General features: G+C 44.3%; 1 protein-coding gene across 1 annotated transcript in view; it reads left to right on the top strand.

Moving 5' to 3' along the window:
- Window positions 1–23,236, top strand: part of LOC116463386 (protein APCDD1-like) — a 56,851-nt gene that overhangs the window by 21,641 nt on the left and 11,974 nt on the right. The window contains exon 4 of the mRNA XM_058434596.1: window positions 22,607–22,745. Coding sequence (XP_058290579.1) covers window positions 22,607–22,745 — 139 coding nt within the window. The remainder of the gene's footprint in view (window positions 1–22,606; window positions 22,746–23,236) is intronic.

Below are 23,236 nucleotides of genomic sequence, written 5' to 3' on the forward strand. Positions count from 1 at the left end.
GTGAGTGCATATATATGTGTGTGCATGCTTGCATTGTGTGTGAGTGCGTGTATGTGTGTATGCATGCTTGCATTTTATGTAAGTGCATGTGTATGTGTGTGCATGCTTGCATTGTGTGTGAGTGCATGTTTGTGCATGTATGCATGCTTGCATTGTGTGTAAGTGCATGTGTATGTGTGTGTATGCTTGCATTGTGTGAGTGCATGTGTATGTGTTTGTGCACGTTTGCACTGTGTATGTATGTGTCAGTGCATGTGTGTGCACAGGCGTAGATATCAGATGGTGATGTAAGATGTATTTTTGATTGTGATTCACAGAAAATGTTTGTAAACCACTGATCTCATGCTGTAAATGCCTATAAAGTTAACTTACAAAAGTAATTTTACTAAGTACTCATCCCAATTTATGCTCCCATGGGCAGAGTTCCCATTGGTCCTCACCTATTCTTGCTATTTCTGCAGTTCATAAATTTTGCTAATCCAATGTGTAGAGAATATAACCTCATTGGGTCTTAATTTGCACGGCCCTGACTATTAATGCATTTGACGTCTCTATATATCTTCATTTACCATTCTCATTTCCTCTTTTGTGAAATACCAGCTTGTGTCTTAACATCTATTTTTCTCTGGTATGATTTATCTTCTCCTTAAGATTTGGAGGACTTCTTTACACATCCTGTATCTTAATCCTCTGTTGGTCGTGTGTGTTGTAGATGTCTTTTCATTCTCTTTATGATATCTTTTGAATAACAGAAGTTCCTCATTTTAATAGGATCATATTTACCAGCTTGTCTTTCTGTGCTTTTTGCAGTTGTGCATTTTAAGAAATCCTTTGCTAGCTCGCAGTCATAAGATATTCTTCTACATTTTCTTCTAAAAGCTTTAGCATTTTACCTTTTTGTACATTTAAGTATTCCCCCCCACCACTGGAAGTTGATTTGCGGGTATGAACCGACTTCTTTTCCTTTCCACGGGGATAACCAATTGTCCTGGCTCTATTTCTTGACCAGCCCTTTCTTCTCCACTTAGCAGCAATCCTGTCATCTAGCAAGCCTCTGTAAATCTCAGGAGTCACCATCTGAGCTCTCTGTTCTGTTGTTTTGGTCAATTTGTTTATCTTTTCACAGAATATACAATGCTACAATTACTCGAGTTTCAATAAATCTCATAAGAGCTCTGATACAACATGTCCCTATATCTTACTGTTTTTCAATTCCTGACACCTTTGCTCTTTCATATACATTTTATAACCATCTTCTCAAGATCTCAAAAAAATAAGATAACCTGTTGGGATTTTGACTGGAATCTCTTATACCTGTGAACCAGTTTGTAGAAGGTAGACATCTCTTAATATTGTCTATCCTTGAATATATCTCACTTCATTTATTTATATCTTTAATGTCTTTCGAGAAATTTTAATAATTTTCTCCAAACACATCGTGCATATTTTTATAAAATTTATTCCTAGGTATCTTATATTTTTTACTACTGTTGTAAATGATATATTCCCTCCCCACAACTATGTGTTGTTACAAAATGTAATTGATTCTTACATATCGATTTCTTTTATCCAGCCATCTTTCTAAATGCTCTCATTATTTCTAATAATTTGTCTGTAGATTTTGAGTTTTTACATAGACAATCATATTATCTACAAATAGTGATCATTTTCTTTCTTTTAAAATACGTATACCTTTTATTTCTTTTTCTTGTTTTGCTGCAAGGACTGTCAGTAAAACGTTGAAAGTCATTGTCATTCATTGTGACGGAGGCATCTTTGTCTTATTTATTCCTGATCTCAGAAGTTCAGAATTTCATCACTAAGAAATATCATTTAGAATAGGCTTTTTTGGTACACAATGCCCTTAATCAGCATAGATACATATCAAACGATTTCTCATTTTTAAATTATGAATGGGTTTGGAATTTTATCAAATGCATTTTCCGCATCTTTGGAAAGATCTTTTAATCTGTGAATGTGGCAAAGATATTTACAGATTTTTCTAATGTTAATGAGTTGCATTATTAGGATAGACCCAACATGGACATAACGTGTTATCTTTACATTCCATTTACTTATATTTTATTTACGACTTTCGCAACCATGTCCATAAATGCGATTGGCCTATAACTTTCCTCTCTCATACTGTCCTTAATTTTTCCTTTTCACACTGCCCTCAAAAGGATTCAGGTCTCGGTCTTGCAAGAGTGCTTTCCAAAACCCGGAAGGGTATAGAGTGCGAGAACCCTAGCAATGTGTTCACATGGACTTAAGTTTTTGAAAACATAGCATATTTCAACATTTATCAGTGAAGAGACAGTCTCTTCCCACATTGTCTTTGGCTGGTTCTTTCACTGGTTCTTCACACTCTGCCTTTTGCTGTGAATGTTGAAGTGACCGCTGGCACTTGGGGGATCAGCTTATGGAGAGGTTGATTTGGGAATTCTTTTAGTTAGTGCCGTAAGTTTGTGTGTTATGCTGCCACTTCCATGTGTCATTAAGTTCTCGCTAGCGAGGTCAGTGTGGGACAGGCTTCCCCGAATACCCTTGCTTCTCACTGTCCTATCTGCCCACTGTCATGGCGTGAAGGTGCACCATGAATGTGTCCTCAGCACCAATCACTAGAACCATGGGGCAGTGGAGAGACAGCCGTGAAATGTGCAGAACCAGAAGCTGGTCTAGGGAGAGTTGTCGCAAATCTCATAGCTTATACATGAAAGAAACTTCAGAGAAGTTTTCCAAATTTGATAATCCTAAAAACTTATGACATTGTAATAATGAGTTGTTAAGCTGAAAAAGAAGCTTTCTGAATGATTGATAGCAAAAAATATTTTTAATCAACAAAGGAAGAAGAAAGAATAAGTGGCCCTTCTACTCTTGCCATAGAAAATGAAAATATGAAATCTGTCATATGAAGAGGCAAAGCCAACACAATCTAAAACATGTAGGAAAACATTATCATAGAAGACTCAAGTTATTGAGTAATAAAAGTAATATACGAGTTCTCTGAATTTTGTGTTTGTGGTACGTGTCAGCTTTATAAAATTTGTAATTTATTGTTATTTTCCCCATTCTAAATATTTACTTTTATGCCAATTTTGAATTTTTGTATGAATTTCCATTCTTTTTCTTAAGAGGGCCCCCAAAATTGAATAAACTTCAGGCTCTACAAAACCTAGATCTGCCGTTCATACTAAGAGCTCACAGAGTGAGTTGGAGATTGCACCCTTTTTCTACTTTCTGGACAAGTTTATGTAAAATTGGAGTGATTTTGTTCTTTTCTTTTTTTTTTCCACACTAAGTTTCGCTCTTGTTGCCCAGGCTGGAGTGCAGTGGCGGGATCTTGGCTCACTGCAGTCTCTGCCTCCCGGGTTCAAGCGATTGTCCTGCCTCAGCCTCCAAAGTAGCTGGGATTACAGGTGCCCGCCACCACACCCGGCTAAATTTTTTGTATTTTTAGTAGAGACAGGGTTTCACCATGCTGGCCAGGCTGATATCAAACTCCTCACCTCGTGATCTGCCTGGCTCAGCCTCCCAAAGTGCTGGGATTACAGGTGTGAGCCATCACGCCTGACCCTAATTTTTTTTTTTTTTTTTTTTTTTTGTAGAGATGGGTTTTCTCCATGTTGCCCAGGCTGGAGTCTCGAACTGGATTCAAGCAATCCGCCCGCCTCAGCCTTACCAGAGTGCTGGGATTACAGGCGTGAGCCACTGCACCTGGCCTTCCTGGTTTTGTTTGTTTGTTTGTTTTGGTTTATTTGTTGTTTGGTGTTGGTTTGGTTTATGTTTGGGGAGGGGGGCAGATTTTTAAATTACTCCCCAATTTCTTCAACAGTTACAGAACTATTCAGGTTATAAACATACACATTGGATCATAAACTTCTTTTTTTATAAAAACCTGCTGGATCTGTAGTTTTGTCCCTTTTTCATTCTCAATAGTATTAATCTCTCCTCTCCTCTTTTCCCCCTGCTCACCCATTCTTCTTTCCTTTCCTTTCTTTCTTTTATTTGATCAGTCTTAGCAGAGGTTGAGCTAATCTCTCAGGGGTTTCACAGAAGCAACTTGGACCTTGTTCATTCTCTCTTCTAGCTTTGTTTTCTATTTTATTAGCGTCTGCTTTTTTCTTCTCCTTTATTTGGGCTTACTCGATTTTTCTTTTTCTAACTTCTTAAATTGGATGGTTATCTTTAATTCTTAGGCTTTCTTCTTTTAACAATATGCTCATAAGCCTATAGGTTTACCTCAAAGTATTGATTTGTCTGCATTCCATGAGTTTTGATGTGTACTATTTTCACTTTTTGCTTAGTTCTAAGATCTGTGTTCTTTTGATTTTGATTTTGATTTCTCTATTGATGCCTGAGTGTTTGGGAAGTGTTTCTTAATTTCCAAACACATAGAAATGTTTGAAATACTTTTATTACTGGCTTTTCATTTATTTGCCTTGCAATCAGAGCTGTAGCCTGTATAATACCAATTCTTTGAATTTGTTGAGACATTGTATGGCCTAGTATGGGGTCAGTTTTTGTAAATGTTGCATATGTGTTTGAAAAGAATGTTCACACTCTAATTATTGGACACAGTAATATATATGTATGTGTGTGTGAGTGTGTGTGTACAATAGTCCCCCCTTATCCTCAGGGGAGGCATTCCAAGACCCCCAGTGGGTGTCTCAGACTGTGGATAATACCAAATCCTATGTATACTGTGTTTTTTCATATTATTGCATTGTATAGGGCGGGTAGTGTATATGTGGATACACTAGACAAAAGGAGGGCTCACATCCTGGGTGGGGTGCAGCAGGATGGTGCAAGATTTCATCTGCTATTCAGAACAGCACTCAATTTAAAACGTATGAGTTGTTTATTTCTGGAATTTTCCATTTAATATTTCCAGATCGTGGCTGACTGCAGGTAATTGAAACATGGAAAGCAAAACCGCACATGGGGGGACCACTGTATACACTATGCTTACACAACACACATGCATACACACACACACAGATGCACACACAGGCACGCACATATATATGAAAGGAATTAAACTTGTTCATTGTGTTTTTTAAGCTTTTGTGTCATTACTGATCTTTTGTCTACTTGGTCTATAAATAATCAGAAGAGTTGTGCAAAACTATGCCATTATAATGATGGATTTGTCAACATTTCCCTCTAGCTATAGCAATGTTTGCTTTGTATGTTCTGATATGGCTATCTTTTCTTGGCAGGTTGGACCTTTTGTGGAGTGACCACCTTTATCCCTAATACTGCTTTTTATTGCATATCTTTCTCTACCTGATTTTGATGTAGCCACCCAGTTTCCTTTTACTTAGTATTTTGCAAGTTTTATGAATTATTTTACTTTCATACTTTCTGTGTCCCTATAATTCAAGTATGTCTGTTATAAATAACACATAGCTAGGGGTTTTGAAATCCAATTAGATAATCTCTGTTAATTGGTAATTAAATCTATTTACATTTTTTCATATTTGTTTTTAACCATCTTTTATTTCCCACAAACTATACTTTTTATGCTCTTTTCCTCCTTTCTTGCTTTTTTTTAATATTTAAGGAATTAGTTCATTTATACTTACTCCTATTACTTTATCTTTCTTCTGGTTTGGAAGTTACACAATGCTATTATTTTAGCAGCTAATTCTTGAAATTATAATATCTTAACTCTTTTCCTGATTAATGCAAGAAATTTAGAACACCAACCTAATCATTTATCTTCCAAATTACATACTTCTGTTTTCTAGTATTTCTGTTCTGTCCTTTTCCTCTTTTCTTAACCCCACAAAATTAGAGGGTATCATTTTATTTCTTTATTTAAAGAATTACATTTTCCAATTCTTTGCTTGTTATTTCTTCTTAAAACTAAGACCTTCCCAGCCTGGCCAACGTGGTGAAACCTCGTCTCTACTGAAAATACAAAAATTAGCCAGGCATGGTGGTGTGTGCCTGTAATCCCAGCTACTCGGGAGGCTGAGGCAGAAGAATTGCTTGAACCTGGGAGGCGGAGGTTGCAGTGAGCCAAGATTGTGCCACTGCACTCCAGCCTGGGTGACAGAGCAAGACTTCATCTCAAAAAAAAAAAAAAAAAAAACCTTCCCTCCAGTAAATTTTCCTTCTTAATAAATTCCTTTGTTTAGAAGGTCATTTAATAGAGCATAGAGTGATAAACACTTTCAGTATTGTTTATTTGAAAATGTCTTTGTTTTGCCCTTGTTGTTGAAAGAGTATTTTGATGGGTACACAAATCTAGGTTGGTGGCTACTTCTGTTTGGTGCTTTGCAGGGTCAAGTGTTTATCTCTTTGGATTTTTCTTAATCCCACTTGGTACTCACTGTGCTTCCAGTAGTTTGGTGTCTTTTATCACTTCTGGAAAACTGTTAGACATTCTTCTTCACTGATTGCATCTCCTCTACCCTTTCTTTTTTTTTTGTCTTCATGGAAGACATTAGTTAGACTTTCTCATGATAGCTCCTATGTCTCTTAACCTCTTTGTCTTAGTTTGCATCCCCTCTCTTTTTTTCCTAAATTTTGGGTAATCTCTTTACATTTATTTTCCAATTCACTAATCTCCTTTTCAACAGTGTCTAATCTGCTCCCTGAACCAGCTACTAAGTTCTTATTTCAACAATGTTATTTTTGTTTCTCAAAGTTTTATTTGTTCATTTTCCAGATCTACTTGGTCATTTTTACAGGCTCATGCTGTTTGCTCAATTTTTAAATTCCATGTTTTATTTTATTAAACATTTCATGTAATATTATTCTATATTCTGTGATAGATAATTCCAATATCTGATATTCATGAGATGTTCATTTTTTGCTTCTGTCAACTCTTACTCCATAGTGGATTGTTTGCTGGTGTATTGGGGGACCTTTGAGAACTCATATTTATTTGGTCTTAATCTGTGAAAAATCTTAAAATTGAAAATAATAACGCTTTCTTCTAGGGATTATTTATATTTGCTTCTCCCAGGAGCCAGGGGAATCAGCAGCTTGGAACCACTCTAGCCCCTTGTCTGCCCAACCTCATACCACAGTCAAAGAAGACATTGACATCTGTTCTCAGGAGGGGCTCTACAGGCCCCCCTTAAGTTCACTTTGGGAGCCAGAGAACTCAGAGGCTTCCCTACTTAATGAAAAAGTATAATTTATACCAAATCTAGTTAGGCACAGTGGGGAAGGCCCTCAGAATATTCAGATAAGCTATACTGCAGAAGCAGAATGCTGATTTGCATTTTTTAAAGATCATGCTTGCTGCTCCGTGGAGAATGAATTACAGGGGCTAGAGTGAGTGCCAGGGAAACAGCGAGAGGCCCCTGTCAGCCTTTCATCTGAAAAATGATGGTGACTTGAGCCAGAGTGATGGCAGTGAAAATAAACAGAAGGGTATGAATCCAAGTTAATGGAGTATATGCTGATTAACTTGCACTCCTTGTTTATTTGTTGGCACAAAAATGTGTGATTAACCACAAACCTTCATTAACTTGTCATTTCCCTTCCAATATTCATATGTTAGACTTGTAAAAATGAAAACTTTGCTTTCTATATTTGCTAATATCCAGTGTGGCCCAAGATCTAAGGACACAGGCACTCTTGTACATCACTGATGGAAGATAAATTGAAACAGTATTTTTGGAGGACAATTTGGCCAAATCTATTGACATGTTAATGCACATTCAATTTTTCTGTTAAGAATTTCTCCAGCGGAGACCCACAATATTTATATCAAGACATATTTAAAAGGATGTCCAATGTATTGTTGTTTTGATAACTGTGTGTGTGTGTGTACCACAACCTAAATGACCATTAACAGAGGCTTGATTAGCTACATCAAGATTCATCTAAATAATAGAATATTATTTTGTCTTTTCCATAAGAGATAAGTCTGAGATGGAAAACTATCTCTGACAATTTAAGTGTAAAAAGCAAAATGCAAAACGATGTAGATAGAAACATTGCATTTATAAAAAAAAAAACTTTAATAGCAGAGATCGGCATGAAACCATTTTCTGGGAGGATGCACAAAGAACTGTTAGAGTGATTCTGTTTGAAGGAAGCAACCAAGGCTTCAGGGTAGGAAGAGACTTGCAGTTTTCATTTTACACCTTTTTTTATACGTTTTGAAAATTCCACTGCAAGCCACGTATTGCTTTTGTTTGAAGAGTTTTGCCTGTTTTTATCGGACTCTTCTTGATTAGGGCACTGGCCTCCCTGAGTTATTACATCTCCTGCTTCTGCCCCTGCATCATCTCTGATTCCTCCACTGCAGATTGTGAATGTGTGAATGTGTGTTAGTCCCCACAGTCTTAAAAAAAAAAAAAAAACAACCTTCCACAAAGATCGCTAAACCTATTATTAAGTTAAAACAATAGATTTCAAACAATAGGTATAGGATGACCCCATTTTACACAAATGATAATTGGATAAATGCAGGTATGTATGTATAAGAAAAAAAAAGCCTAGAAAGATTTACTTATTCATTCAACAAAAATGTATTGCCCGCCTACCGTGGGCCAGGCATTGTTGTAGAGACGGAAGTTCAGAGGGGACCAGAGTCCCTGTGCTGTGCCTTTTGGCATCCCCAGACTCTAGAAGATGGAGGGTAACGTATACCAGCAGGTTAATGGCAGTTCACTCTGGGTTAGGCGACTGTGGACGTGCTTTTAAATCATCTTTGTGCTTTTCTGCATTTTCTGATTTATTTATTTTTTTTGCCCTGTGTATGGCATAAAAGGACTTACATAAAAATAATAATTAAACCATTAAGCACAATCTATCTCACACATCTCCCTGGTTTTGACTCTCTTCTCTGTCCATAGCCAAATTGCTACACTCATCCATGCAATATTAGGGACAAACAGATGCTAACATGTTTTTTGTTGTGTGTATGGAAATCAGATTTAACTGGGCATCCTGCATTTTATCTGCAACCCTCCTTATCAAACAACTTGCTCCTCATTCTGACTGTGCCCCCTCCCCTGGCCTCTGCTCAGCCTTCTCCCTAGAGCCACTTCCCTAGGGACTCTGCCTCTCCAGGAGCCAGCTTCTCCAGCCCATTATCGTCCCTGGGTGCTGTGTGGACAGGTGACTGGGCCCAGCTGGGTGCCCTCCCTAGATGCTCAAAATGTACCCCCTAAACGTGACACTCCTCCCCAGTTCTCTATCTCAGATACCTGCACCCCATCCTTCCCATGTCCCAGGCTGAGGAGCTGCACCCCACTTCACCTTACTTAAGGTGGCCTCCCCATCTTTGGCCCCAGCCTCACCTCCTCACTCAGGAATTGAATTGGTACCCACAGGCCCTCTCAAGTCCCTCCTTCCCCAGCCCTCAAATGTGCACGACATCATCCTTAACTCAAGCCAGCGGGGGCCTTAGAGACTGGGCCTCCAACCACCTGTCACCAGGTGCCATTCTGGCCATTTGGCCACATCTGATTATTACTGTTCTGTAATTGAGTCAACATTTCTCTCCACATCAGCTAGCTCATTCTCACTTAACTTATTTTTAAAAATAATCTATCCCTCTGTGCCTTAGCCTCATCCTAGCAGCAACCCAGGATTGACGTGTCAGTTATTGAATTGAGTCAAAATAGACATGAAATTAATCCAGTGTAAAATGTCCACCATGGACCCCTGGAATGGTGGGCACTTCTACCTAGGAGGCACAGCCAGCGTAGAAAACACTGCTTTCCAAAGCATACACCTGATCTCACCCCCTGCAAGCCCCCTGACCACCTCCTGGAGAACATTCCAGCCCCAAGAAGCAGCGGCAAGGCCTCCCTCCGCACCTGCCGCTCTGTGCTTCTCTAGCTCTCCCCATGACAACCCTCCCCACGGCGCCACCATCACACACGGACTAATTACATCCTCCTCCATCTCTCTCTGCTGGTTCACACCTCCCTGCTACCTTTACAGCTCCTGCCTGGAGTGCCCATTACAGCTCTTTCCATCTGTCAAGCAGCTTCTTGTCTTGCAAGACCTCAAGGCACACATAGGCAGTGGGGCCCCTCTGGCCTCTTCTCTTCAAGCTCCCTTTGGTAAACTGGACCAGTACTGGGCAGAATTAATTGGCTTCGAATGTCAGACCCTGAGCCCTTGCAGATGCCTCTCTGCTCTGCAACCCCATGGCCAAGCACACAGTAGGTGCTCAATAAATGTCGAGCCAAGACCAGGAGCTGTAAGTGCAGATGGAAGGAGGCTAGAGGTTTACAGTTACCGGACCCGGTTTTGAATTTGGGCCTCTCCACCTGCGGGTTGTGTGACAGAAGCAAGATACTGACAGGCTTTCCCTTCTGAGCCTCCGTTTTGGGGTCTGTAAGATGGGGGCAGTCATCACCCCTATCTGGAAGGTTTGTGATAAGGGTCGAGCAGATCCATGAATGTGGGCTTTGAAGACTCCAGAGCTTTACCAAAAACGTGCGTCTTGTTATTGTGGTGGTAACCATGATACTCTGATGACCCACCCGCTGTGGTCATCCAATTAGCACCGCTTTGTCCCCTTCCTGAGCTAGGTACGCTCTTCCGAGGGTAAGAGCACAGCTGGGCCAGGGTCGTGAGGGAAGGTGAGAATTACAAGCCTGTTTATTTAACATTTAGGAAGCCAACACGTTTTCCTGTACCTTGTCTGCAACACTTAAGCCAATATTTGCATCTTTGGGATTCTATTTGTATGGTAATTTAAAAATAGGGTTCGGACTTATAGCCGGTCTTTCTCCTGAAACTCCGAAAGCACACTAATTTTCTACACGGTAAAATAGTGCAATAATTAAATATTACCATCTATCTTAAAATCTGGTAACTCCTAGCAAAATGGGTTTTTCGAAACATGATGTAGGTTTTCCCACAAAATTGCACTCTAGGGAAATATCTTATTTTGAATGTATGAAAGAGACCACGAACTTAATCTCAACACAATGTAAGAAAAATTGATTTGTTAAATTACAATAATTTTCTTGCATTTAAAATCTCAGTGCTTCCTGTCGCAGCTGACCCAAAGGCCCCCGTATATGTGTCTTTGGGGAGAGGCCCAAGGAACCGAGAATGTCTTGTTTCATTGTTTATGAAGCTTCCCACATACCCTTTTATGTGGTTCCAACTGGAGCTTTTGCTGTGTTGCAAGCTTCTCTGAAAGAGGCAAGGCTTGGTGACCCTTCACCCTTGCCTTCAGTCTCTAAATACGTTCTCTGGGCAAGTGCAAAGGAAGATCTCCCACGTGGAAGAAAGTCTGGGCACCAGAGCTGGCCTTGGTGGGCTCCTTCTTCTGCAAGGACTGGGTGGAACGAGGGAGGCTGGGTGACCCTTGGCTGGAGGCCGAAGCTGGAGCCGGCGGGGTGAGGGTTCGCCACTGGCTCCCAATCGCCCCAACCAAAGCTCAAGAGGGCCCCCTTGTGGAAGCTCCCAAGAACAGCTCGGTGAGTGGTGTGCTTCCGCCCACGCTGGGGTTCCTCCCAGTCACCCCCGACATCTTTGGGCAGGTCTCAGATCCAAGGATACTCAATGGAAACCACCATCCTCCATCCCTCTCTCCTCAAAACCTAAATATTTCTGCGGCCCGACAAGATTCGTGGCCCCTCTGGGGAAGATCTGGTGGAGAACCAGTTGCCAAGGCCATGAAGAGTTCAGCTGCTCAAGCTGGCATCCCAGGAGTCCCTCTCAGGCACCCTTTCTGGGTTCTGAGGGATCTTCGCCGTGATGTATACGAACACCTTCGTTCTTATTGAATGTGTCAAAACCTTGTGATTATCTTGCCAAAGTCCTGTTCTATAGAACAATGAAAGCTTCAGCCTTCTGCCAAGAGAGCTAATAAAAGTTCAGTCCAACGGGAGACTCCCAGATACACATTCTGTTTGGCAAACACTGATTCCTAACTACACCCCTTAGGGCAGGCAACAGGACATTCGGTGAGATCTGGGCACGTTCAGAACCCCTTCTACACAGTGATGCCACAAGCTATCATCATCCCCTCACCGGCTCCTCCAAGCACCAGGTGGGATGTTGGCATTAGTGGACAGCATTGGCCAAGTTTGGTATAAATAATGTCTACAGACCAACGTGCAAGCTGGGAACGCAGGTGCTAAAGTCAAGTTAACGAGGCCTTGTCTCCAAGACACCGGAACATCTGGGTGAAAAGGGAAACGCTTCCATCCGTCACCCTGCTTCCTTGGCTCTTTGGAAGCAGCTGGCCTGTGGCTGGGATGTTCCAGTTTCCAACTGGGTGGGAGCTCCGGCCAGAGTGAGAATAATTAGCATTATCATGAGGCCAAAGGAGAGTTTTCATGTGCACAGTTTTCATTCTGGAACATTCCTAAACAAACAAACAGAAAAACCTAGCTTATGAGCCAGGCTTGGTGTGCCAGAACTCGTCTCCCCAGGCCCCGATTCCTTTCCCATTCTGTGAACTGTGCACTCCCTTTTCCTCAGCAGGAGAGGCTAAGCAGAGGCCTCAGGGAGTTATCCTCAGTGGCCAGCTGCTTCCTCATACACAGTGTTTTCCATTGTGGCGTAAGCACATGTCACACAAACATGAAGCAGTCACCTTCTCCAGGTGGTACCAAGCAAGGCCCACCTTTGTCCTCCATCCCGTGGTCCAGCCTGACCTGAGACTTTTCATGGAGAACTGGGGGGCCAGTAGCTAACCAAACCCTGTCCCACTGATCGCCTGTCAACCCTCGGCTTCTTAATCCAAACGCCCTTCTACTTCCCACATCCTCGGACTGCTCTACCAGGTACCCAGTTCCTTTTGACTTTCTCCGGCAGCCTTCAACTCTCAGTGCACTGAGCAGAGGAGGGCACATTCCAAAGGGCTGGGATGCTGAAGGCTGCGGGGAGTGGAGGGTGCTTTTTTTTTTTTTTTGAGACGGAGTCTCGCTCTGTCGCCCAGGCTGGAGTGCAGTGGCACAATCTCGGCTCACTGCAAGCTCCGCCTCCCGGGTTCACGCCATTCTCCTGCCTCAGCCTCTCCGAGTAGCTGAGACTACCGGCGCCCGCCACCACGCCCGGCTAATTTTTTTGTATTTTTAGTAGAGACGGGGTTTCACCGTGGTCTCGATCTCCTGACCTCGTGATCCGCCCGCCTCGGCCTCCCAAAGTGCTGGGATTACAAGCGTGAGCCACCGCGCCCGGCCCTAGGGTGCTTTTTTTAGAGCATATCATTTCTGTGTTTCCCAAGATAGCAAAGTCCAACCCACTCCCCAACCTGCCTCCCAGCCCTGAACACAAAGATTCTTGGATTAGGTGGATGAGGAGATTCCATTATAGCCAAATGAGAGACATGTGAGGTATCTGAGGACCAGCCATTCACACCAGAGGTTGGGGGTGGGCTCCTTAGAATGCAAAGTGTGTCTTCATATTTCTATGTTTGCTGATGCAGCATCCAGTCATAGCATCCAATCTGCAGCCTTCTGGGGGAGGCATGCAAACCCTGCATGCCTTTTGTGCAGTGACTTCATTGGAAAGTACATCTTTGGCTGTAGCAGTGCTGTGATGGCTCCGTTTCCACAGCAGGTCTCTGAGGCTTACTGGCCACGCAGCCGGGGCCACCGTCACAGCCAGCATATCTCCACTTGTAAAAGGCAGCCTCCTCTAATCAAGAGAGGTTATTTTTTGGGTGGGGAGCCATTGCTGAAATTTTTATTTAAAATATGTGTAAGCTTCCTCCAAGTCCAAACATTCTAGGTGAATTACCTCAAGCTGATGGTTTTGAAATAAACTAGAGGGTTTCAGACATTTTAAGAAAAAAAAAAAAAGCAAATCTTAATCCAAACCTCAGTATATAAAACAGAGCAACAGATAGAGACTGTTTGGGCTAAAGCTGGGTCAAAGACTACATCCTACCCACTGAATTGCCCTATCTGTTTCAAAAATAACCCCAGGGGTCTTCAGAAGCCAACTTGAAAACCTCTGATACAGCAAAATGTGACATGCATGCTCCATCCTTGAGCTAGAGCTCTGCTGTCTAATCTGGCAGCTGCCAGCCACATGTAGTCACAGGGCACCTGAAATGTGGCCTGTCTAAATTGAGTTGTGCTATAAGTATAAAATATACACCAAGTTCTGAAGACTTGGTATGGGGGGGAAAAAGCACATAAAATATCTCATTAATCGTTGTATTTGTTACATGTTGAAATATAGTACTTGGAGCCAGATAAAATATATCATTAAAATTGATTTTACCTGTCTCTTTTTAACTTTTTTAACGTGGCTACTAGAAAACACGCACCAGTAAAATCACGTGCAGGGCTAACATTTATGGCTTGCATTATGTGCCTGTGGAGCTAGTGGAGCCTTCCTGGGGGGTGCAGGACCATGTCAGGATCCTGGTTTCATTAGGGCAGGTTCCAAGGGTGAAAAGAGGCTTTAAAGCAAAGCACCTGGCATTCGCTTCTTAGGCCAGACCCAGCCCATCTAAGCCTGTGACAGGATCTGATGCTTACACACCAATCTCCCTTCACCTACTTCTCTTTCCTCTCTACCCACTTGGATTAGCCTAGGCCCCCAGGAACTCCCTGACTGATCACCCTTTTGCCCTCAGCCAGATTCTTGGCAATCCCAACAGCTGTAAACCTTCTCTTTCTCCCCTCCTGCTTCAAGCCTGACTCTGGGTGGGAGAAGGGTCAACAAAGAACTCACACACGTGCTGCTATGGACCACAAGCCATTCATTCATTCAACGAAAAGTAGTCATTATAAATAGCATTTATTGAGCACTTAGTATATGAAGGCATTGTCCTAAGCACTTTCCATGACTTAACACAACAAATATGTATTGGGCATCCATCAGGCACTGTGCCAGGTGCTGGAGAATCAGCAGTGAGCAAGAGAGATGAGGACCCAGCCCTCATGAGGCTGGCAGAGTAGTGGAGTCACAGTGAGAGGAAGGGAGAAACGAGGGAAGGGAAGGGAAGGGAAGGGAAGGGAAGGGAAGGGAAGGGAAGGAAAAGAGGGAGGGAAGGAGGGAGGATGGAAGGAAGGAAGGAGAGAGAAAAGAAAAAGTTAAGAAGCCTAAAGTGACAGCCCACTAGCAGTGAGCACACCTAGCACCCAGATCTTGGTTTCTAAACACCATTTTCCAATAAAAGGAATCAGAGCTCCTTGGAGAAATGGCCAGTTTCAGGGATGGGACTGAAAAAAATACAAAATGAGCCTGGAAGATCTTCTGGCACCAGGAAATGAGGAAGTACTCCCCCCAAAATGACAAAGACATACAGAAAGGACACCGGAGATTAATAAGAGGAGCTCCCAATGGCCAAATCAGGGACAATTTGAACAACAAAATAAATAATGATAGTAATGTGTTATAACCAATAAGGTAAAATAAATATTCAGGAGTTTATAGTAATATAATAATTGAATAAAAAGATAAATGGGATAGAAGGGACAGTACATCCTTGCAGCATAATTACAGTTAATAAACTCAGAAAGAGCCGGGCATAGTGGCTCATGCCTGAAATTCCAGCACTTTGGGAGGCTGAGACAGGCAGATCTCTTGAGCTCAGGAGTTCAAGACCAGCCTGGGCAACATAGTGAGACCCCATCTCTAAAAACAAAAACAGACTCAGAAAGAGTGATGGAACTAGAGAATGACCATTTGGAAACCACCACCAATAATAATTGTAGGCAAGAATCATTGACAGTTATCAATAGATGCTAAAATTAGTGGGGAAATGTATAATGAAGTACAAGATATTTCCATTATCTCTGAGTATATCCCCATAAGGTAATTATTAATCATAGAGAGAAAAGTAGTAACTTAATAGTGGAGAAACGTGGTAGATGCCTCCTTAAGCAAGTGATCACAGTCAAGATCACCAGGAATGGGATGATTGCCATGGTGTGCCTCCTGAGATGATGCACTGGGAAGGATACACCATCACTTCCACAACATTCTTACCAGAAACACACGAGTGGAATTTACTCATGAAGAAACATCAGACCATCCCAAACTAAGGACACTACAAAATAAGAGCCACTACTCTTCAAAAGTGTCAAAGTCATAGAAGACAAAAAGAAAAGAAATGTCTCAGACTGAAGGAGACATGACAGCTCAATACAATGTGGGATCCTGGATTGGATGCTGGACCAGAAAGGGGACATTAATGGGACAATGGGTGAAACTTGAATTAGGTCTGTAGACTCATTAAGAACACTGCATCAATGTTAATGTCCTGGTTCTGATCATTGCACAATGTCTGCGTAAGATGTTAACCTGTAGAGAAACTGGACAAAGCATACACTAGAACCCTTTCTACCACTTTTGCAACATTTTTGTAAGTCTGAAATTATTTCAGAATGAAAAGTCAAAAAAGTAAACCGAAGTCAGAAAGCAGATAATAAATGCCAGATGTGATGAGTGCTGCACAGGAGAGAAGAGAATGGAGTGAACAGAAGAGGGGTGCCTGGAAAGGATGTGCTGCCAGGAAATGCCATTTATGCTGAGATCTCCGTGAAGATGGAGAGCCCAGCACAGAGCGGAGGATGGAACAGCACAGGCAACAGCCTCAAGGCAGCCAAAGGTTTGCCTTTTCAGCACTAGGGACTCACAGTGGAAAAGCACGGTGGGATGGGGTGGATGATCTGGTGGTAAAAAGGCACCCAGTTTCAAAGGGCTTCAGAGGCCACACAAGAAAGCTTGGATGTTGAACCAAGTGCACTTGAAATCATTGAAGTTGAAATCATTGAAGTTGTTGGCCATTGTATAAATTTCCATCAAGACACTTGGGATAGTTTGAAGTTACACTCTCATGTGAGCCTATTTGATTAATGCCAGTCTCTCCAGGAGAACAGGAATTCTGACCATCATGTGCAGCCATATAGACCCAGAGTCCATTTCAGTTCCAGGTATACAACAGGCATTTAATAAGTATTTGGGGCCGGGCACAGTGGCTCACGCCTGTAATCCCGGAACTTTGGGAAGCCAAGGTGGGTGGATCACGAGGTCAGGAGATCAAGATCATCCTGGCTAACATGGTGAAACCCCGTCTCTACTAAAAATACAAAAATTAGCTGGGCATGGTGGCATGCACCTGTAGTCCCAGCTACTCAGGAGGCTGAGGCAGGAGAATTGCTTGAACCTAGGAGGTGGAGGTTGTAGTGAGCCGAGATTGCACCACTGCACTCCAGCCTGGGTGACAGAGCAAGACTCAGTCTCAAAATAAATAAATAAATAAATATAAATGTTTGTGTTGGGGAGAAGAAATGAATGAATGATAGTTGGGTCACCTGAGGGACCTCAATTTTGGATGGCCCTTGTTACCTGCTGTGGGTTGAATGTAACCCCCAAAAAAGATATGTTCGAGTCCTAACCCCCAGTACCTGGGAATAGGACCTTATTTGGATATAGGGTCTTTGCAGATGTAATCAATTTAGGATGAAGTCATACTGGATTAGGATTACGGTGGGCTCTAATCCAGGGATTGGTGCCTTTATAAAAGAAAGGAGAGGGAGATTTGGACACAGGTGCAGACAGAGGAAACACACAAATAGGGATGAAGGCCATGGGAAGATGGGGGTAGAGACCGGCGTGATGCAGCCACAAGCCAAGGGACACCTTTGAGCCATCAGGTGCTGGGAGAGGCCCTACACACACCTTGATTTCAAACTTCAGACTTGCAGACTCTAGACTGGGAAAGGATCGACTCCTGTTGCTTCAGCCACTCAGTGTGTGGTCTTTGTCGTGGCAGCCCTGAGACGCCCAGAGGCTCTCCTTTTGAGTGCCTCAGGTGAGGTGACGAGTTCACCTTGAGCTGCTCCTCCCTCCGTCTTCCGTGTACCACCTTCAGGCCATTTACCACACCCACGAGTCCCTTGTACATCTCCTTATTAAATATGATTTTATTAAAATATTTAAAGAAAATAATTATAATACCTAATATTTTAATATCAAGTTCAGATCAATCCCCTTTTTAAAACTCAGTCCTCAGAAAAATGGGTCATGCAAGTACAAGGTTGTTATGATAACTACCGCCACTTTTAACACCCTCTAAAATTGACGCGTGACTGTTGGAGTACGAAGTGCTCGCGTCGCGCCTAAAATCACCTCACACCCCACCCTGCGTTCGTTCGTGCCTTGCTTCGAGAACCTCAGAACAAGCAGACTACAAGAGAAAAAAGTACTTTTCTTTTGCTTTTTACCCCCAGAAGAAAGGTACCTGAAAAGCTGATATTTCCCCATCTGCTCTGGCTACAAAGCTCACATCTTTTCTCCACCCTCTTCTCTCTTTGATCCACACTGCGTTTTTCGTGATCTTTGAAGAAAACATAAATTGTGGCCCCAGGAGTGAAGCCTCTCTAAGCCTCCACTGTTCATCTGCAAAATGGAATAACCACACCCATCTAGGAGAATTGCTGGGGAAGGGAGGTAAGAGAAGGGCACAGAGTGTGGGATTCCATCTTTATGAAATATCCAGAATAGGCAAATCCGCAGAGACAGAAAGTGGAGTCATTGTTGCTGAGATCTAAGAGGAGAGGGGAGCAGGAGTGACTGCTGATGGGCACAGGGTCCCCTTTTGAGGTGATGACAACATTCTGGAATGAGATCATGGTGGTGGTTGCATGGTATTGTGAATGTACTAATGCCACCAAATTGTTCACTTTAAAATGGTTAAAACGGTGCCTGTTTTTTTGTTTTTTTTTTTTTTTTTTTTGAGACTGAGTCTCACTCTTGTCACCCAGTCTGGAGTGCAATGACATGATCTCGGCCCACTACAACCTCTGCCTCCTGGGTTCAAGCAATTCTTCTGCCTCAGCCTCCCGAATAGCTGGGATTACAGGTGCGCGCCACCATGCCCGGCTAATTTTTGTACTTTTAGTAGAAACAGGGTTTCACCATGTTGGCTAGGCTGGTCACAAACTCCTGACCTCAGGTGATCTGCCCACCTCAGCCTCCCAAAGTGCTGGGATTACAGGTGTGAGCCACCGTGCCTGGCCAAAATGGTACCTTTTATGTTAGGTGTATTTTACTAGGTGTATTGTTGTGTTTTATTTGGCTAAGAAGCATCTGTCTGTGGAGGAGTGACAATGGCCAAGTTCCTCCACCGCTCTGAACTGCAGTTTCCTCATCAGCAAAATGGGTGCATTGACAGAACCCATGTCACGGGTGGTTGTGTCAATTACACCTGTCAATCCTTTGGGCTCTGCCAAGATACTGACATGCTGCCCCTGGGAGGGCTCAAGGTCATAATGCAGATGAAGCACCTGATCTTGGGCCTCCCAGAATGTGTGCTCAGGAGATGCTGGGCACCATTTGATGATCTCAAGACATTCTTAACCAAGTGCCCACACTTATGGGTGTGCTCAGCGAGTGTACTTTCCCTGGAAGGTCCCAGACAGGTCCATATGGTATTTGTTCATGAGGCCTGTGTCTGGTGCTCTGATTCAGGATAACACATCAGCCTCAACCAGGTCATAGTTTAAGCTCCGGTAGCCTGGTCTGAGCAATTGGGAACTCCAGATTTAATTCTGCAGGTAATTTGAACGATGCTATCTAATTTCAAATGTCCCTGCTCTTATGAATGCAAAAGCAGCATAATTTTTAATTAGTGGGTAAACAGTAAATAATGAATGACAGTAAGTGGACACCACTGTTAATTAAAAATCCATGGTTGATAAAAGTCAGTTTGGTCCATGCATTTAACTCCGTCTACCACTTCCCCGCAAAAAGTTGTGTAACCCAACCCACCGCACCATCTGCTTTCAGCTGTTATTTCTTTAGTTAAGACTTTTTTGAAGGAAGAGAAGGGGGTGGGGGAAGCAAAGAAAATCCAACATCTACCCCAAGAGCTGTGTTGGAGAAAATGTCATGGAATCGTTTATAATTGGTTAATTTTGTTTTTGCAACCTTGAAGTTGAGACTTCACGCATGACCAAGAGGCGACACGATGCTCCTCAAGAGGTGCATCTTGAGGAGCTCTTCGCATTTGTGTGTACATGTTCCGAAGGCAGCAACACTTTGCTGTATCTCAGAGTCTCCCAACATAATTAAATCCCGATTCCTCACAGAAAAACAAGATAAACTAAAATGCACTCGGCAGAAACACAGGATCTGAGGATTCATGACAAAAGGGCCATCTAGTCTCAGTGACTTCAGGGAGGGTGTAGGGAAAAAAAAAAAAAAAGCTTTGTTTTCTTTTGAACAGAAAAACATTTCCTCAAGAGCCCGAGTTTTGTGGGAACAATGACAAGATAATTTGCAGAGCCCCTTCACTATTTTACTCTGAAACGTAAGCCTGATTTTCCTACCAGGCAAATATTGCTGACCCCTTTTGATCCTTTTCCTCGCTCTGTTTTCATCCATTCCCCCAAATCAACACTTTTGGACAGGTTTCATTGACACTGAAGATGTTCAAATTAACCTGCAGAATTGAATCCAGGAAACCCAGTGTCTTCTGAAGAAGCAGACTGCAGAAGCCCCACATGCACGAGGTGTTGACGCTGACGTGCACCTGTCAGCTCAGGACTCCTGGCGAGTTGTATGGGGATCTGGCCCAACTTTGGTGCCTACCTACCCACTACAATGTCCTGCCACAAATTCCCGCAAAGTAGACGTCCCAAGTTAAGACAAAACAACCACAGCCTCTCTCTTTCAAGATCCCACTGGCATTTCATTCACTTGGCAGAGTGGCCCCGAGTGCTGATGAGTTGGTGTGGGGACACCTTGGCCCTGGCTGGGTGGCTATTTGTTTTCATTTCTCCTATTTGGCTAATTAAAGCCAATAAATCAGTTGCAGGATGAACTAAGATTACAACAGGGACCTAGGGCTACACCAGCATTTGTACTCACGCCTTCGTTTATTCAGTTGGCCAATGTTTGTTGACTGCCCTGAGTTTTACCCTGTCTCCAAGCCAGCCCCTTTTGTGTTCTCTGGGGATGTCAGACAAGCACCGGTGAGGCCGTCACACCCCGAAGTCCAACAACCTGGGCTCACATCCTGGCTCTGCCACATCCGGGTGGCACGTGCCCTGTGGAAGCTGAGCCCATCTCTGAGCTGAGCCTGTTTCTCTGCCCATGAGAGGAAGATAACGCTAACACCAACTCCAGGGTTATTGCAAAGATCAGTTGAGAATAATGTATAAAAGAGCAAGGGGTCCACACCCAGTTAACAGGTGCCATCATCCCCCTCGTCATCATCAGCATCACTCCTGCCTTCTCAGCTGATCACTGGGGACCCCAAAAGTCTCCAGATGCAACCCCCAACCTCAAGGGAACTGAGAAATCCACTCCGCCTCATTTTCCTAAAATACCCCTGGGGCACAGAGAGTTTGGGGTCAGGCAGCTCCGAGGAGGCAGTGGGGGACCCTCAGCTCTCCTGAACCCTTGCTGGGAAGGCCTGCCTGCAAGGCCAGGAAAGGGACAGAACACGCCATCTGCTCACTTCTCAACTCAGCCCCCAACCCCTCCCAAGGCCTCCTGAAGTTACTGCCAGGCCCCCACATCCCCTGGACTGGAGCCCTAAGACTCAGCCCCTCCTGACCCACTCCAGCCCCAGGCTGGATGGGAAGAGATATGCTTGGAAGCTTTGCTGCAGGAGCTGGGCCTCCAGGGCCAGGCCAGCGCCCCCGAGCACAGCCCATGGCTGGAGTATTTGGACGCAGCTCACTGCCGAGCTTCCCACAGCATCCCGTCATCTGGGCCATCTCAAGCCCATCAGCCCTGAGTGGAGATGACAGTTTCTGGGAGAGCTGCTGCTCTTTAGCAGCTGAAGGTCTTGGCACTCTCGCCTCTGAGCAGCCCGAGAAGAGATCGTGAACAGCCCCACGCCCGGGCTTCACTTGTCTCCAGGCCCAGCCAAGCTCATCTAGGGGTCACTCCAGAGGACCTGGAGCTTGTGCTGCAGCGCCTGCTTCCCGTGTCCATCTTCCAGTCACCTTCCGCCCTGAGCCCAATTCCTCCCCTGGTGTCTGGGCTTAGGGATGAAGCCCTGAAGAAGGGCAGGGCCTGCATTGTTTGGCCTCATACCTCGGCCGGGGCCTCTGCAGCGGCCATGCACTCTTTCACTTGCCACATGCTCACTGAGCACCAAGTAGATAGCAGGCGCCTAGCACCAGGTGAGACCTGAAGCGAGTGGCCTCGAGGGGCCTGCTCTGTGCTGGGAGAGGCCAAGCAGCCCCTAGGGCTCCTTGGTGGAGGGGAGTGGTCTGCTCTGGGGAAGGGGTAGGGCCCCACTGTCCCCAGCACCTTGGGTCCTGAGTCCAGAGTGCCCTTTGTCCAGAAGCGTGGGTCCTTCAGCCACCAGCGGGCAGGACCCGGCCACGGCTGAAGAGCCCGTGGAAGGTCTGGGCTTCTAAGCGTCTGCTCCACGCGTAGAATTCTCAGAGGCCTCCCGGCCCCAGAATCTGGGACGGTCTCCATTTAGGAGGCTTGGATTCCAGGGTGATCACATCTGGGAACCCAGGAAGAGATGCGTCGGGGAGGCTGATTCTAGGATCCTCACTATGGGGAACCCATCACTGTCTCCAGAACTGGGGCACCCTGGGGATGGGGCTGCGATGGAGGTTGCGGGGCGGCCCTGCCTGGCTCTCTGTGGCCACAGTGGGGCTGGGAGGGCAGGTGGGGTGGGTGTTCCTGGGGCATGCTGGGGTCTTACCCAGGTCTGTCTGTTTTGCAGCCTACACCGCACCAGCAGCTGGGGAGGCCGGGGGCAGCCGCCTGCGCTGGGAACCCCACTGCCAGCGGCCCTTGGCAGATAGAGCGCCCAGCACTGCGATCCTGCCCCCACGCCTCAGTGGACCTTGGATCTCCACGGGGTAAGACTTCAGGTCATCCTGACCATGGGCCCCTGGACTGGGAGACTTCTACCTCTGAGACTCGGCGTCCAATCTTTGAAATGGGCATAATTCACATAGTTATCCAAGAGGCCTTCTATCTGCCAAGCTGCTGGCGATGCTTGCCTCCCCTCCAGAGTGCAATGGGAGGCAGGGACTGTGTTGGGCATCACGTCCATGGGCAAAATCCATTCAACACCTTGAGCACCTATTATACAAACCTATTACGAGCTAAGTTCCCGGGGTCAGCAGTGGGACGTGCACTCAACATGCGAACACACAAATGAATAATATAAACTTGAGATTGCACTAAGCTCTTCAATGAAGGAAATAAAACCAAAGATGTGATAGCAAGTGACCTGGAGGGTTCTTAAGAGTGATCAGGGGAGGCTTCTTGGAGGTGGTGACATCAGCTAAGAGCTAAAAGGAGAGGAATCAGCCATCTAGAGAGCCAGGAAAGAGCCAGGCAGAGG

The sequence above is a fragment of the Hylobates moloch genome, unplaced genomic scaffold (genome assembly GCF_009828535.3).
Source record: "Hylobates moloch isolate HMO894 unplaced genomic scaffold, HMol_V3 SCAFFOLD_34, whole genome shotgun sequence".
NCBI classification, from domain to species: domain Eukaryota; kingdom Metazoa; phylum Chordata; class Mammalia; order Primates; family Hylobatidae; genus Hylobates; species Hylobates moloch.